Source organism: Nematostella vectensis, chromosome 14 (genome assembly GCF_932526225.1).
Source record: "Nematostella vectensis chromosome 14, jaNemVect1.1, whole genome shotgun sequence".
Classification (NCBI taxonomy): Eukaryota; Metazoa; Cnidaria; class Anthozoa; order Actiniaria; family Edwardsiidae; genus Nematostella; species Nematostella vectensis.
The window spans coordinates 12759080-12774291 of NC_064047.1; the positions used below are offsets into that span (position 1 = coordinate 12759080).

The 15212-nt window shown below is 39.9% G+C and overlaps 1 protein-coding gene and 1 long non-coding RNA gene across 2 annotated transcripts in view; one reads left to right on the forward strand and one right to left on the reverse strand.

Moving 5' to 3' along the window:
* The window catches only part of LOC116612998, a 100485-nt gene that overhangs the window by 2689 nt on the left and 82584 nt on the right, over positions 1 to 15212 (forward strand). Inside the window, exons 3-4 of the mRNA XM_048722260.1 lie at positions 31 to 925; positions 5117 to 5359. Of these exons, the coding sequence (XP_048578217.1) occupies positions 31 to 925; positions 5117 to 5359 (1138 nt within the window). The remainder of the gene's footprint in view (positions 1 to 30; positions 926 to 5116; positions 5360 to 15212) is intronic.
* On the reverse strand, positions 6651 to 9786 carry LOC125559946. Its single transcript, XR_007306615.1, has 2 exons — positions 9443 to 9786; positions 6651 to 6973 (listed from the first exon to the last, which is right to left on the reverse strand). It is a non-coding gene; the product is annotated as an uncharacterized LOC125559946 (long non-coding RNA).

Here is a 15212-nt window from a genome sequence, read left to right on the forward strand (position 1 = left end):
ATAACTATATTTTACTGATTATTGTTCTAGATTTCCCCAGCAGATGTTCCGAGTTTGAAGGTGAATTTCATGATCAACAGTATTATCTCTGTTCTTCCTTTGTTGACATCTGAAGACTCCAAGAAGAAACCAGCTTGTGAATCGTGTGATAGTGGTGAGCCTGCCCAAGGGAGATGTAACGAGTGCGATCACTTTGTCTGTGAGCAGTGCATCTCGGCTCATAAGAGATTTCAACCAGTGCAACATCACACTATCCTCAGTTTTGATGAGATCAAAAGCGGAAAGTTACTTGCAATGAGCAAGGCTTCCTTCTGCACCAAACACAAGGGTGAAAAGCTGAAACTGTTTTGCGAATCTTGTAAGGAAGTGATTTGCCGAGATTGCACCGTCGTTGATCATAAAAATCACGATTACCTTTTCACAAGTGATGTAATCGCTCGAGAGAAAGACGAAATATTGGGAAGAGCAAAAAAAGTTGCATCAAAACTCACCGATATTGAACAGGCGATGGCATTGGTAGAAGAGGCTCAACAACATCTCGAGGAAAATAAACGTGCGACCAGAAGGGATCTGGATCAGTTTATTGATAAGCAGATAGGTACTCTTGAGAAGATGCGATCTGATCTTAAAGAGGGGATTGAGTCAGCTTGTCAAAAGCATGAGAAGCAGCTGACTGCCCAGAGAGAGACTCTATCCATGAGACTTGCAAGTGCTCGTAGCAGTTTGGAGTTTGCTGAGAGAATGTGCAGAGATGCAAATGATGTGGATGTCTTGTCCATCAGGAATGAAGTGCTATCCCAGCTATCGAGTCTTGCAGAGAAACCTGTGGATCAGCCTTGTACGGAGGTTGGAGTTCGTCTAGAAGTGGATGAGGAGTATTGGGATTCTTTGTCAAAGAAGATTACTGTTGGTGAATCTGAGCAAGGTACTAATTCTCTAATACTGTTATGTAGGTAGGTAGGTAGGTAGGTAGGTAGGTAGGTAGGTAGGTAGGTAGGTAGGTAGGTAGGTAGGTAGGTAGGTAGGTAGGTAGGTAGGTAGGTAGGTAGGTAGGTAGGTAGGTCGGTCGGTCGGTCGGTCGGTCGGCCGGCAGGCAGGCAGGCAGGCAGGCAGGCAGGCAGGCAGGCAGGCAGGCAGGCAGGCAGGTAGGTGTTTAGGTAGGTACCCTCAATGGACTCTTGAATAGGCTTCCTAGTTTTACCTTTTACTACCATCTCGAAGGTCTTTCTCATGTTCAACTCCATTCGGTTCTCCAGCGCCCAGCGCTTGATGTTGGTAACTTTCTCCAGCGATGAATCAATCGTGTCTGAGCCAGATATCACAGGCGTACTTATTGTAATGTCATCCGCATATTTGATTAATAGAGAGTTGGCGCTAGCGTTCTGAATGTCATTTACCATGATAGAGAATAGCAAAGGTCCTAGCACCGTTCCTTGGGGGACTCCTCTGCTGATTCCAAGGAAACTGGTAGCCATCCCATTAACCACAACTCGCTGCTTTCGATCGCACAGGAAGCTCATTATCCACAATCTGTTACAAAACTAATGGGACACTTTCCCTCCCCCTTCCTCAATGTTGGAGGGCAAATGATCACTTTGCTACTGCTTGTGTTTTGAGCTGAAAAATAGCCTCTTACCAATATTAATCGGGGGGAGAGGGTTGGCGGTTGTTCGTATGGGAAGTGTCCCGCTTACTTTTGTTGAGGATTGTCTGAGCAAGTGACTGACAGGTCCTGGAACAGGAAACACTATCGTTGATAACGCAACGACAATACAACTATGCGAACGTCAAAATCAAACACATACAATTATCGTGCCAGAATTGCGCGTAAAAATGGACAGAAGCTTCAGAGACGACTTTTTTTTATTGTAAACAATCTCATCTGTTTCTTCATATAAAAAATACCGCCTATGAAGAATTTATTACGTGAGAGATTTTCACTACAAATTTAGTCACGCAAGCTTGTCTCGGGGAGAAGGTCAATTCAATAAATTCATCTGTTTTACAATAGTTTTGCTAAATATCTGACACTTTGACACACAGTTATGCTTGAAGAGTTCAAGCAAAGTGTATGCAATGCTTTTTCTGTGGAGCATTCGCTAAAATCGACGGCTACAGACTACGTCTTCTGTTCTGCTTACGTGGCTCAACGATTAACACCAACGGTTAACCATTTTAAAATTGTTTAAGAAATGCCTTACGAAAGAAATTCGAACTCTAAAATAATACAGTAACAACTTGAGATTCAAGCTCATGAATTGACACTAGTTTTGTTTGAATGAGGGTTTGCATTTTGGAGAGAGAGCTCATGGTAGATGGTTGACCGTCGTTTTACTAAGATAAAAATAAAGTTCATTTTTATATAAACGGTCTACCACGGTTGACCGCTCAAAAAAGCCCTATATATTTCAAATCATTTGTAAGCTTCATATACCTAAATAGCTTTGTGATGGTAATAGAATAGACGAATGATTGAAAAAATTTGCCTACCATGAGTGGGAATGATGTTTTTCTAAAAATGGTAGACCGTACACGGTCCACACCCGCTTTTTTGCACCGCCATGCTAAATATATAAACACTTGTTGTGATGTTCATTGAAAATGAAATGAGACGAGGCTCTCATGTTTTCAACAACAGATAAACCGCCTATTTATCGCTTTCTTTAGTCGATTTGTTATTTATTGTTTGATTGGGAAATACTTATTAGGCGATGATCTTTTTAGTCTCTATGCCTGTATTTATTACCTAAATTGGCCATAAAAGCGGTGTTTTTCGGCTAAATACTCCGAGGGATGGCTGCTTTTGCAAATGAAGACAATCGGCACGATATATAGACAGTCTTTTTGGCAACATCAAATGAATTTTTTAGTTTACAAAATTATAGTCTGCAAATATCCTAGCGCACCTTCATTCAAATTAATTGAATAAAATATTCCAAATAGCGCACAGGTATCCCAAAAGTATTTTCTTGGGACGTCAACATGTTTACTTCAAGCTCGAATAATTAATAGATTGAAAAACTTTCATTAGGGTATGCGAATAAAGAGAATACATTTTAAGAAATCGATGATAAGCGTGACAAATTCCAATCGTTCCACTTCTGAGACAATCTGTTACAAAACTAATGGGACACTTTCCCTCCCTCTTCCTCAATGTTTAAGGGCAAATGATCAACTTGCTACTGCTTGTGTTTTGAGCTGAAAAATCGCCTCTAACCAATATTAATCGGGGGGAGAGGGTTGGCGGTTGTTCGTATGTGAAGTGTCCCACTTACTTTTGTTGAAGATTTCAGTTTTTGATGTAAGGGTTGATGTCGTATTTTGCCAGTTTATTACAGAGAATATGGTGAGGGACAGTGTCGAAGGCCTTGCTGAAATCAAATGACAAGGCTCTAACAAAATCTGCATCGTTGTCTAACTGCTTGAGCCAAAAATGTTGGCATTTGATCAGGGCCATTGTTGTGTTATGGCCTTTCTTGTAGACAAATTGGTCGGGGCCAATTTCCGACTTAAGAGTGGAACAAAGTTCGTTTCTGCAGACAAGACGCTTGAAAATCCTAATGATGATATTAGTCAGTGAGATTGGTCTGAGTTGAGTACACTCTGTCAGAGGAGATTCTTTAGGGATGGGCGAGATGTTCGCTAACTTCCAAGCCATTGGGACAGTTTGTTGTTGGAGTGAACAGTTAAAGATATTTGTGACAACAGGTGCAAGATGGTGAGAAAAGTCGCGCCAGAGCCAGTACGGAAATTGATCAGGCCCTGAGGCAGTTCGTTTCTATGTGATAAAAAAACTCATTACATCGCTCTCACTCACTGTTGGGATTCGGGTGCCTCAGGTATCTCCAGGCGCACAGGGACAACATATGCCTTATCAGTATTGGTGGCTTGAAAATGTGAGTTGATGATGTCGGGTGAAATCACCGATAATGATGATGATGCGCGTTCCCTGTGTCTTCCAGCCAATTATTCTATTGGCTGTCTCCCACCATTCTTTTGAACCGCATTTGTGTTCCTTATGAACAGCTTCCACCTGATTACTCCGAATGAGAATGTTGATACACTCTTGGCGCCTCAGAATCTCAGCACGGGTTCCTTTATGCGCGATTCTGTTCCTGATGTTACAAAGGTGTTTAACCAGGGGGACATGTAAGGTGGGTCTCTGGATGAGACTTTGACCCTAATGAGCGGTAAACATTCATTGAACATCGACCACAGGCTCGCATTTAGCAGCTCCACACTCTCCTCTAGGTGAGCAAGATTTTTAATAGGACTCCAGTCAAAAACATTTGTTTTTCCTGATCAAATAACTGAAATCCTCTGCTATCAAACCTCTCACTTTTCAGAAAATTAAGTTTACCTTTGATTTGATTTGTGCATTGTTTTTTTTTACCCCCAGTAACTCTATGCCTAAATTTAACCTCATGGTAGTGTAAAGTAATTTTTGTTTTTTAATCATGTAGTTTTCATTGTATGTATACCCCGAATTATTTACATTTATTACATTATGAGTAGCGACTGAAGGGATCAAAGCCGCAGTTCTTCTAGAAATAATTGAGGCAATTTTAAAGCAGAAACTTCATAGGATACCAGATTCACAATTTTTAAGCACCAGCGTTTTGCGACGAGTAGAATACATAGAAGCATACCATAATAAACAAGTCTTTATTGATAATATTTCCTGATGGTGCAATTCAGTTGCAGAACTTTTTTGCTGAATGGTAGTTCTACAAAAGGTGGTTACGGGTTGGGTTTATTCGAAAGATTAATGGTGATCAAGTCCAGCGTTTGTGACACTTCGATAATTTGTCCTATTTATATATAATTTTCGGCGAAGGGATTTTGATCCTTTCTGTAATTGACAGAGAGTGTCTTTTGACACAAATCTAATCCTGATGGTGGAACTTTGGGCCCAGAATACTCTAGGAATCTTGATTTGGGGCAGGACTTTGTACGACCACACAACAACAGCAGCAACAATTTGTACTAACCCTTTGGGTGACACACATATACACTGACTTTATTTGTTTGAGGCATGATGAGGATAAGGAATTGTGCCTTCTTGATAAAAAGAGTATTGGTTACTTATCTGGTGATGGTGTAACTCCGTTCGTAGGTCTTGAGCAGTCCGCCATCCTCAGCGGCAAAGGTTCAAAGTACCTTCGAGATCTCTTGGGATTCCTGCAGCCCGTGCAGCAAAGTCCCAAGAGTCGCTGGGTCAGATGTTTCTCAGCAAAGAGAGATGGCTGGGCTTCCAGTACCTTCCACGAAAAATGCGACGGCAAAGCGCCGAACATCGTACTCGTAAGCGTTGGAGGAAGATACGTGTTTGGTGGCTACTCTGACGTAGCGTGGACAAGTGAGTACACTAATGAATACGAGAAGGGTCGTATCAGGGTGAGGGTCGAAATGTCTGATCATGTTTGTAAATTATTCTTTGTAAACTATTTGTTGTTCATTACCATGAACTTTAAACTTAAGACTTGCAGTACGTTTTCCTAAGCCACCTTCCAACTAATATGTATTAAGTCATATGATAAAAGGATTGGATAGGCAAATATAGATATAGTTTGTTAGCAGCTACCATGGTATTACATGAGGTGAGCTCGTTAATTTTGCTGTTTGGTGCAGGAAAATGTTTTTACATTATTACAAGATTTTTCCTTTGAAAAACCTTAAAGTAGGTGTTACTAAAATCGAGAAATTAAACAGAAACTCTGGATATCTTAGCGCAATTACATTCCAACTACTTCTGTTATTTATTTCGTGTTACATCGCAATACTGTAATTCAGATGCTTCCGAAAGCAGTTTCGTGTCTACATCGCAATACTGTAACTCAGATTCTTCCGAAAGCAGTTTCGTGTCTACATCCCAATACTGTAATTCAGATTCTTCCGAAAGCAGTTTCGTGTCTACATCGCAATACTGTAATTCAGATTCTTCCGAAAGCAGTTTCGTGTCTGCATCGCAATACTGTAATTCAGATTTTCCCCAAGGAAGTTTCGTGTCTACATCGCAATACTGTAATTCAGATTCTTCCGAAAGCAGTTTTATGTCTACATCGCAATACTGTAATTCAGATTCTTCCGAAAGCAGTTTCGTGTCTACATCGCAATACTGTAATTCAGATTCTTCCAAAAGCAGTTTCGTGTCTACATCGCAATACTGTAATTCAGATTCTTCCGAAAGCAGTTTCGTGTCTACACCGCAATACTGTAATTCCGATTCTTCCGAAAGCAGTTTCGTGTCTACATCCCAATACTGTAATTCAGATTCTTCCGAAAGCAGTTTCGTGTCTACATCGCAATACTGTAATTCAGATTCTTTCGAAAGCAGCTTCGTGTCTACATCGCAATACTGTAACTCAGATTCTTCCGAAAGCAGTTTCGTGTCTGCATCGCAATACTGTAATTCAGATTTTCCCCAAGGAAGTTTCGTGTCTACATCGCAATACTGTAATTCAGATTCTTCCGAAAGCAGGGGTGGATCCAGGTTTTTGAGTGAGTAGTTTCCACCGAAACACCAACAATAGGGGTGTTAGGGGGCATGCTCCCCCAAGAAAATTTGAAATTTCAAGCTCTATAAATGCCATTTTCTGCATTTTCAGAAAAGTTAATTACCCCAAAAAGAACAAAAAAACATGCTATCATAAAGGCAAAAAAAGTTTTATTTTGTTGAAGGTGGTACATGGAACACCTTGCTCTACAAAAAGTTTCTGGTATCCAAACCGGTGCCACTGGTCTATGTCCAATATAGCTGCCTACTGTCTTTGAGCAGGAGAAGGAAAAATGGTACTTATAGATGACAAGCCTGTGGTTGGTCCTTGGTCCAGGAGTTTTCAAGATAATAAGAAAAAAAAAATCCAATATTAATATCATATGTCATATACAAAAGATATGTACAAATTATAGACAATATAATTTGAATAAAAACTCCCCTTTTTCATCCTTGGGGACTGCAGTAACTGGAGCTCTGGAGAAAAATACAACATTAATATCAAGTTATAAAAATGAGAAGTACTAAATGATTATAAAATATATATATAATTTGAAAAACACTCCCCTTTTTTATCATTTGAAACTGCAGCTTCTGGAGCACAGGGAAATGTTTGTAAACCATTTGAGCTTTACATGAAATCCCAGTGTCAATAGAAAAATTGAAATAATCACTAAATAAAAAAAAACATCTAGAAATGACTTTTTAAGAAAGTTATACAGGCACCAGTTTGAGTTTCTGTAGCTGTTATCCATCAGTTTAAGGGTAAGACCCAGATGGAACATAACTCACAAGCCCTCTAGAAACAGATGGTGCAAAAATTTAAGTTAATATGTTTGCCATTCTCATTCTCCTAAGGGTGCAATTGAGCAAATAAATCTATTATTCTGTCCAGGTCTAAATCCATGTCTTTGTGGGTATACATTAGTGCCAGCCCATTCAATCTGTCCTCAGTCATTGTGCTTCTCAAATAGGTTTTAAGATTTCGAAGGGATGAAATGGATCTCTCACAAGAAGCAGATGAAATTGGAAGTGTGATCAGGATCTTTAACATGAAATAAATATTGACATATGCATCTGTCAATATCCTCCAGTGTAGCCTAAGAGTGTCTGGAATCACTTCTCCTCTGTTATCCCTCCCCTTTCATAATCTCTCCCATAATAAAAGCTCTGCCTGTAAACCTATATAATTTGGCATGTCTTGTCTGTAATAGTTACAAAATTCTAAAACATTAGGATTCCAGTCATCAGTAGCAATCAAAACAGAGGGTACGATCGAAATACCTTTGTAGCAGATAAATACATCATCCTTGAATCTAGAATCGAGCTGCTCGAGTACATGGTCTAGGAAAACTCTGGTCAGATTTATCGTGTTAATAGTCTTCAGGATTTGAAGCAGGAGCATTGGGTCTATGTGTCTGTCTCTGAGCTACCCTTGGCATATCTGGTTGTACATCTACTTGTCTTGCGATAGTCACTGCATCCTGGTACAGTTCATGGTGTGTGGCATCAATGTCATTGCTCATTTCTGTGAGAACTGATATCAGAAGAGCAAGTTCTTCTTTAGCTTTCAGGATATCCATAGCTTTACTTTGCAGCTTCACTGTAAGTCGCTTAGTTAGTGCCAAAATATGTCTGACAATAACAATAGCAACAATAAAGGAAAAGTTGATAGCATTAAGTAATGATTGGGCATCTTGTCTGCTGGTAGGATTCCAGTTGGTATTTTCATGCTTGTGTCTAGTGTAGCTGTGACTGGATGAGAAGCTCAACTATTCGGTCCATAGCATCTATCCTTTCAATCCATCGGGTGCGGCATACATTAATTAAAGCAGTGTTTTTTTTTTTTTGTTTTTTTGCAAAAGTTCTATGATCTTGAATTCTAAATGTTCTTGTCGCTTGGGAGAGTTGTCAAAAAATTAAAAAAGCTTTCGCACAACATCCATCATGTTTCTGACATTTGGTATTTGGCAGGTATTGGCAATACACAAATTCAGCTGGTGATTCATGCAATGGACAAAAATTGCCTTCTCATGTTCTGCTCTGATTAACGAGGAGGCTCCATTAAGTCGTCCAGCCATATTGCCAGCGCCATCATAACATTGGCCACGACAGTCTTCCATCATCAATCCTAAGTCTACTACAGCTGCAGTTATAAGGTCTTTGATGGCCTCTCCTGTTGTTCCCTCCTTACAAATATAAAATCCAAAATTCTTCTCTGAAGTTTTTGGTTGAGTCGAGAAAGATTTTCTTTGTTTGCTATATCAGCCGCTTCATCTGCCATTACAGAAAAATATTTACTATCCCTCATTTCTTGAGATAAATTATTTAAAATATGAGCACCAACAGTTGATATCATTTGATTCTGGATGGTCTTTGAAATGTATGTGGCATTTCTTGGTGCATTTTCTAGGTGCTGCTCCAGTATTTGGTCACCACTATCTACCCGGAATTCAAGCAGTGCCTGGAAATTACCAGCTAGGGCAGCATTAGTGGGGTCACTATCCCTCAAGCCCCTGAGTGGGATATTGTTTTTCCCACAGAAAATAATTGTTTTAAAAAGGGACCTAAGGATCTCACGGTTTCTAGCAATTTGCTGTTGAATGATGTTATTTAACTGCAGATTTATCGGGACAGCGTCTGTTCGCATCATTTTCTTAAATTCTTCTATAGCAATCATAGAAAATTTGTGAATTTCACAATTTCATTGCGCGTGTTTTGTAAAGCGCGAAGCGGCCGAAGTCCAATTTGTAAGAGGAGACTTCAATAATTTGTCTAACTTACTAGCGTTTCGCCCACACTGAACTCCGAAAAAAACACAAGCTAAGCAAAACACTCCATTGTAATATTTAGAGTAGGCTAGCCATGGATATTTCTTTAGCCAGTTTAAAACAAACTTGCGAGATTTTCCATTCTCTATTGACACTGGGAAATAGAAAAGCTCACCTGGTTTCCATACATTTTCGATGAATTTCAACTTGTCCTGAGGCGAATAGCTGGCGATCTTGTCGAAGACTAAGCCAATGTCGTAGGGAGAACAATCCTCCTTCCGACAGACAGGAGCACGAGCCATAAAGAGTAAAAACTAGTGCAATTTGTTAACTAATTCCTTCGTAAACTCCGATGCAAGTACTGAGACTCTAGTGAAGGCAAACGAAAGAAGACCGTTGGGGGAGGTACAGACCCTTTTATACTTTTGTCGATAGTTTCCGCGGTGGTTTCCAAGTGAGTTAGCCAATCAAAAATGGTTTTGAGTGAGTTCCAACACAATGAAAAAAATTCCAGCCAATCGCGCGGGGTTTTGAGTGTGTTCCAGGGCTAACTATAATAACACCTCACCCACCCCCTCGCTTGCAAATTGGTGACAATATTTTCCGATCTTATCCGACGGATTTCCGAAGGTTCCCGAAAAGTAATCGAAGCTCAAATCCAAAGCTCGTGATCCAGGGCGCTCCGTGAAGTCGCATAAGAATAATAAAGACGATAAGGCATCTTTTTACGTGTTTAATTTAATTAAAAACCAAAAATACAGGAGATTGAATGATTTCCACAGACAAGCCAATAGTTTCTAGGGATATCGGAGTATTTTTTAAAAAGCCATTTAAGTTCAAAATAACTTGGTCTGAAAAACTTTGAGTGTGTTCCGGAACTCACGTAAACTACCCTGGATCCACCCCTGGAAAGCAGTTTCGTGTCTACATCGCAATACTGTAATTCCGATTCTTCCGAAAGCAGTTTTATGTCTACATCGCAATACTGTAACTCAGATTCTTCCGGAAGCAGTTTTATGCCTGAGTATCCAGAGTGAAGCCGGCAGAAGGAAGATCTTAGGACCCAAGTTTATTTTTCTTTCGATAATCTTTCTAATAATCGTTCCATAATTTATCGTGTTTGGGGACAAACACAAGTTTGACAAGGGATGTATGTTATAGGACGGTTTGTTATATTGTTTAGGTTATAGGTTATTGTCGTCTAGTATTTCATGTTCCTATCTTGAAGTTTTATTTATCTTTTAAGGATAATTTAGATTTTGTTTACAATTGATGGTTTCCTTAGTCTAGATTTTAGCACGCCCGTGGACCCTCCGCATCGATGACCTTTTGGTGCGTCTAAATCCGGGGAGTGTACAGTTTCTTATACGTGGCGAAATCTCCGGTTTCTTTTTGTTTTGGAAATTTTGCTTGAACAGTTAAATTCTTTCTAAATTGTATGCCACCGCCCTCACCCCTTGGTTTAGACATCTATACTTGTATCGTTATTTCAATTAGGCGAAACTGTTGTAGACACGCGCTCTTTCAGCATGCGCAGTTAAGTTTTAAAAGTTGCTTAATCATTAGTGTTATTTTAGAGTTACCTTGACACATAGATTATTCTGTAAATACGCAGGGACAAGAGACCAACTCTGTGATTTCCCACGCCCTCACGCTTTTGTCTGATTGGTTCGTTTTGCCAAATTTTCTCCGTTTCCTCTTGAATTGTTTTACATTCAAGATTGTTTTACATATTTCCTTTCATGTGGGACCACTACATGGGTATCTGTCTGGTCCAAGGGTATAAATATAGCGAGCCTAATTCTGTACTTATGCTGCTGCTGTGGCCAAACATTTGGAAAGCATTGAAAAACGCCAGCCTTGCCTTCGTCTTCATCTCCGTCTTAAGGATCCCGGCTTGTGCCCCTAACATTAATTCATACAATGGGAAATAATTTTGATTATTTTTGCTTTTTATCTTATGTTAATTAATAGAATTTCGAATATTATTTTTTACCGTTGTTTTGACTGAAAATACAACTTTAAGCTCCATTGAAGGGTTGTGGGTAAGGGATCAATTGTATCTTTTTCCCATCGGCAATGCAATCACCATCCTTAGATGTATTTCACGGTAAAATAGCTTGGCATTCACTCATCAGAGGAGATACTAGTTATTATATAAAATGTGGTAGGACTGTATTTCTATTCCTTTTGATCAACTTTTTGCAAACACGGCATCTAATAAATCTCCATGAAATCTCTAATAAGCCCCTGGCGATTATTTCTTTTTGTCTTGACAAAATCTGCTCGATTAGAGGGAGGGGCTTGTTTCAAAACCTTTTTTTCATTTTCTGACACTAGGTATTTCGGCCCCTATAAAAGGTGTTAAAAATTAGTGCTTATTACCCGTACAAAAATAGATAAATCTAGCAAAAGTCAATTGTTCCTTTTGGGAAGATGTTGCTTCGGGGTTAGGGGTGAGAACTCAATTTCCTTGAATTTAAATAATACGAGTTCGGCACGGTTTTTGTTTTTTTATTCTAGTTTGTATTTTAAAATAACGCATTTTGTTTTATGTTCTTCAAAGTGAGTGGCCGAGGATACCAGTCCTCCACCAAGTCATTCTTGTTCACGCTGTGTAACAAGAATGGCTACCGCCCTGAAAAGTTGCCATTGAGGCGCACGCCAGATGAACAGGCCATTTATGACCACACAAGGATCGGTCCGGTGTTTGGTGGTACGTTGTTTGGTGACCTATTTATCGCTAACAACGCGGGGGGTAATAAAGTGTCCTGTACGGAGCCACACACGTACGCTCGTCCCCAGGGCGCCCCATCTGATGGCCTGTGTGACGTCTTTGCTGGCGAACACAGATTCACACCTGACGAAATGGAGGTGTTTCACGAGGTGGTGGACTTAATACAGCTCTGAGCGTCTGTAAAGTGACAATAGACATAAAGACGTGTAAACATTTGTTAGTTGGTACTGTGTCATGAGAATAATGTATTTTGAATAAGGCTTCACCATCTTGTGATGTGACCCGCGGTGCATCTTGGGTAGCATGTAAATCACAAAATATCACATGCTGTGAAAAACCCGCTAGCTAGGGTTACGGCACACGTTACTTTAGTCCAACCTTATTTAAAAACGTGTACATCTAGAGTATGTATACCCGAATGTTATAACACAAATGCAAATTGTTAATTTTAATAATTATTCCTATAAGCTGTTAGAAACAATATGTTGTTTGGTCTAGATAACCACGTACAAGTTGTGTGTGTGTTTTTTACTTCTTTTTTAAAAATTAAGAACGATGCCTAACCCGTGTGTCTTTGCGTAGAGGGAAGGGGAAGGGACTCCTATATTAGCAAGGTACAAGGCGAGGAAGTGCAATCAGAATTTATAAGATGGCTCCTGGGGGTAAATAAATATTGAAGCTCAAATGCGTGCCTGGTGGAGGCTGGTTGACTCCCTTTGCGAACTCAAGCAAAATGCAGAGCGTTGCAATATTGGAGGTTCTAAGAAATTCAGACCGTACGAAACTTTCTAATGTAGCGATATGCACGACTCTTTATGACGCGGAAAAAAAGAATTTTAAAAACACACAATTAAATATATTTAAAGTATGGTAAACCACACCCGACGCAGAAATACCAATAAATCTTATAAGACAGAGTCTGACATATATAGAACAACAAGTTAAATGAAATTAATAACTATGAATAGAAAGACCCTCGACATAAAACCAAATTGAGAACATTAAGGAAATTTAAGAGCGTTCACATTATCTCTCCCAAGTTAAAATCGCAGAATTGCGTTCACAAAGTTTATGCCCAGTGCACACTAGCGACATATCGACGTTACGACATGGGCGCGCGCACTCTTTTCTTCGACATAACGACATAAGATTAAAAAAATATGTTTTTTTTTTTATGTCTTGATGTCCATGTTGTTATGACGGGCTAAACATAGTGCGCGCACCCATGTCGTTATGTTGCTAGTGTGCATTATTAAGCAACCACAAACTAGCTATCAAAACAGGACGACACAAAACCCCTGAACGAAAAACGTGCCCAATATGTGAGGGTGGTTGTTGTAGTGGAGTAGCCTCTCTATAAAATTATACCACTTGTGAGGGTGGTTGTTGTGGTGGAGTAGCCTCTCTATAAAATTATACCACTTGTGAGGGTGGTTGTTGTGGTGGAGTAGCCTCTCTATAAAATTATACCACTTGTGAGGGTGGTTGTTGTGGTGGAGTGGCCTCTCTATAAAATTATACCACTTGTGAGGGTGGTTGTTGTGGTGGAGTGGCCTCTCTATAAAATTATACCACTTGTGAGGGTGGTTGTTGTGGTGGAGTGGCCTCTCTATAAAATTATACCACTTGTGAGGGTGGTTGTTGTGGTGGAGTGGCCTCTCTATAAAATTATATCACTTGTGAGGGTGGTTGTTGTGGTGGAGTGGCCTCTCTATAAAATTATACCACTTGTGAGGGTGGTTGTTGTGGTGGAGTGGCCTCTCTATAAAATTATACCACTTGTGAGGCTGGTTAAGCGGCAATGTAACCAGCTTACTTCCGGTAGATTACGTAACTATCTCCAATCATTTGTAATGGTACGCGAAAAATATTACAAAATTGTAAAAGCAGTGTGCCTATTAGAAGTTTCTTTGAGGAGGTGACTGATAAATTAGAGCGGATGGTCTGTTAAATAGCGCGGATTCTAATAGATTCTTTCGTTTTTTGCCGGTCGAGGTTTCCGTCTGCCAACAGTGAGCTGGTGGCAATGCTGCTTTAACTAGACGAGTATTCCAGGGGTATAGAATTATCGGCTATCGCTTTTTGGGGCAGTGAAATTTTTCAATGCTGCTTTAACTAGACGAGTATTCCAGGGGTATAGAATAATCGGCTATCGCTTTTTTGGGGCAGTGAAATTTTCCAATGCTGCTTTAACTGGAGGAGTATTCCAGGGGTATAGAATTATCGGCTATCGCTTTTTGGGGCAGTGAAATTTTTCAATGCTGCTTTAACTAGACGAGTATTCCAGGGGTATAGAATTATCGGCTATCGCTTTTTGGGGCTGGTTAAGCGGCAATGTAACCAGCTTACTTCCGGTAGATTACGTAACTATCTCCAATCATTTGTAATGGTACGCGAAAAATATTACAAAATTGTAAAAGCAGTGTGCCTATTAGAAGTTTCTTTGAGGAGGTGACTGATAAATTAGAGCGGATGGTCTGTTAAATAGCGCGGATTCTAATAGATTCTTTCGTTTTTTGCCGGTCGAGGTTTCCGTCTGCCAACAGTGAGCTGGTGGCAATGCTGCTTTAACTAGACGAGTATTCCAGGGGTATAGAATTATCGGCTATCGCTTTTTGGGGCAGTGAAATTTTTCAATGCTGCTTTAACTAGACGAGTATTCCAGGGGTATAGAATAATCGGCTATCGCTTTTTTGGGGCAGTGAAATTTTCCAATGCTGCTTTAACTGGAGGAGTATTCCAGGGGTATAGAATTATCGGTTATCGCTTTTTGGGGCAGTGAAATTTTTCAATGCTGCTTTAACTAGACGAGTATTCCAGGGGTATAGAATTATCGGCTATCGCTTTTTGGGGCAGTGAAATTTTTCAATGCTGCTTTAACTAGACGAGTATTCCAGGGGTATAGAATAATCGGCTATCGCTTTTTTGGGGCAGTGAAATTTTCCAATGCTGCTTTAACTGGAGGAGTATTCCAGGGGTATGGAATTATCGGTTATCGCTTTTTGGGGCAGTAAAATTTTCCAATGCTGCTTTAACTAGACAAGTATTCCAGGGGTATAGAATTATCGGCTATCGCTTTTTGGTGGCAGTGAAATTTTCCAAGGCTGCTTTAACTAGACGAGTATTCCAGGGGTATAGAATTATCGGCTATCGCTTTTTGGGGCAGTGAAATTTTTCAATGCTGCTTTAACTAGACGAGTATTCCAGG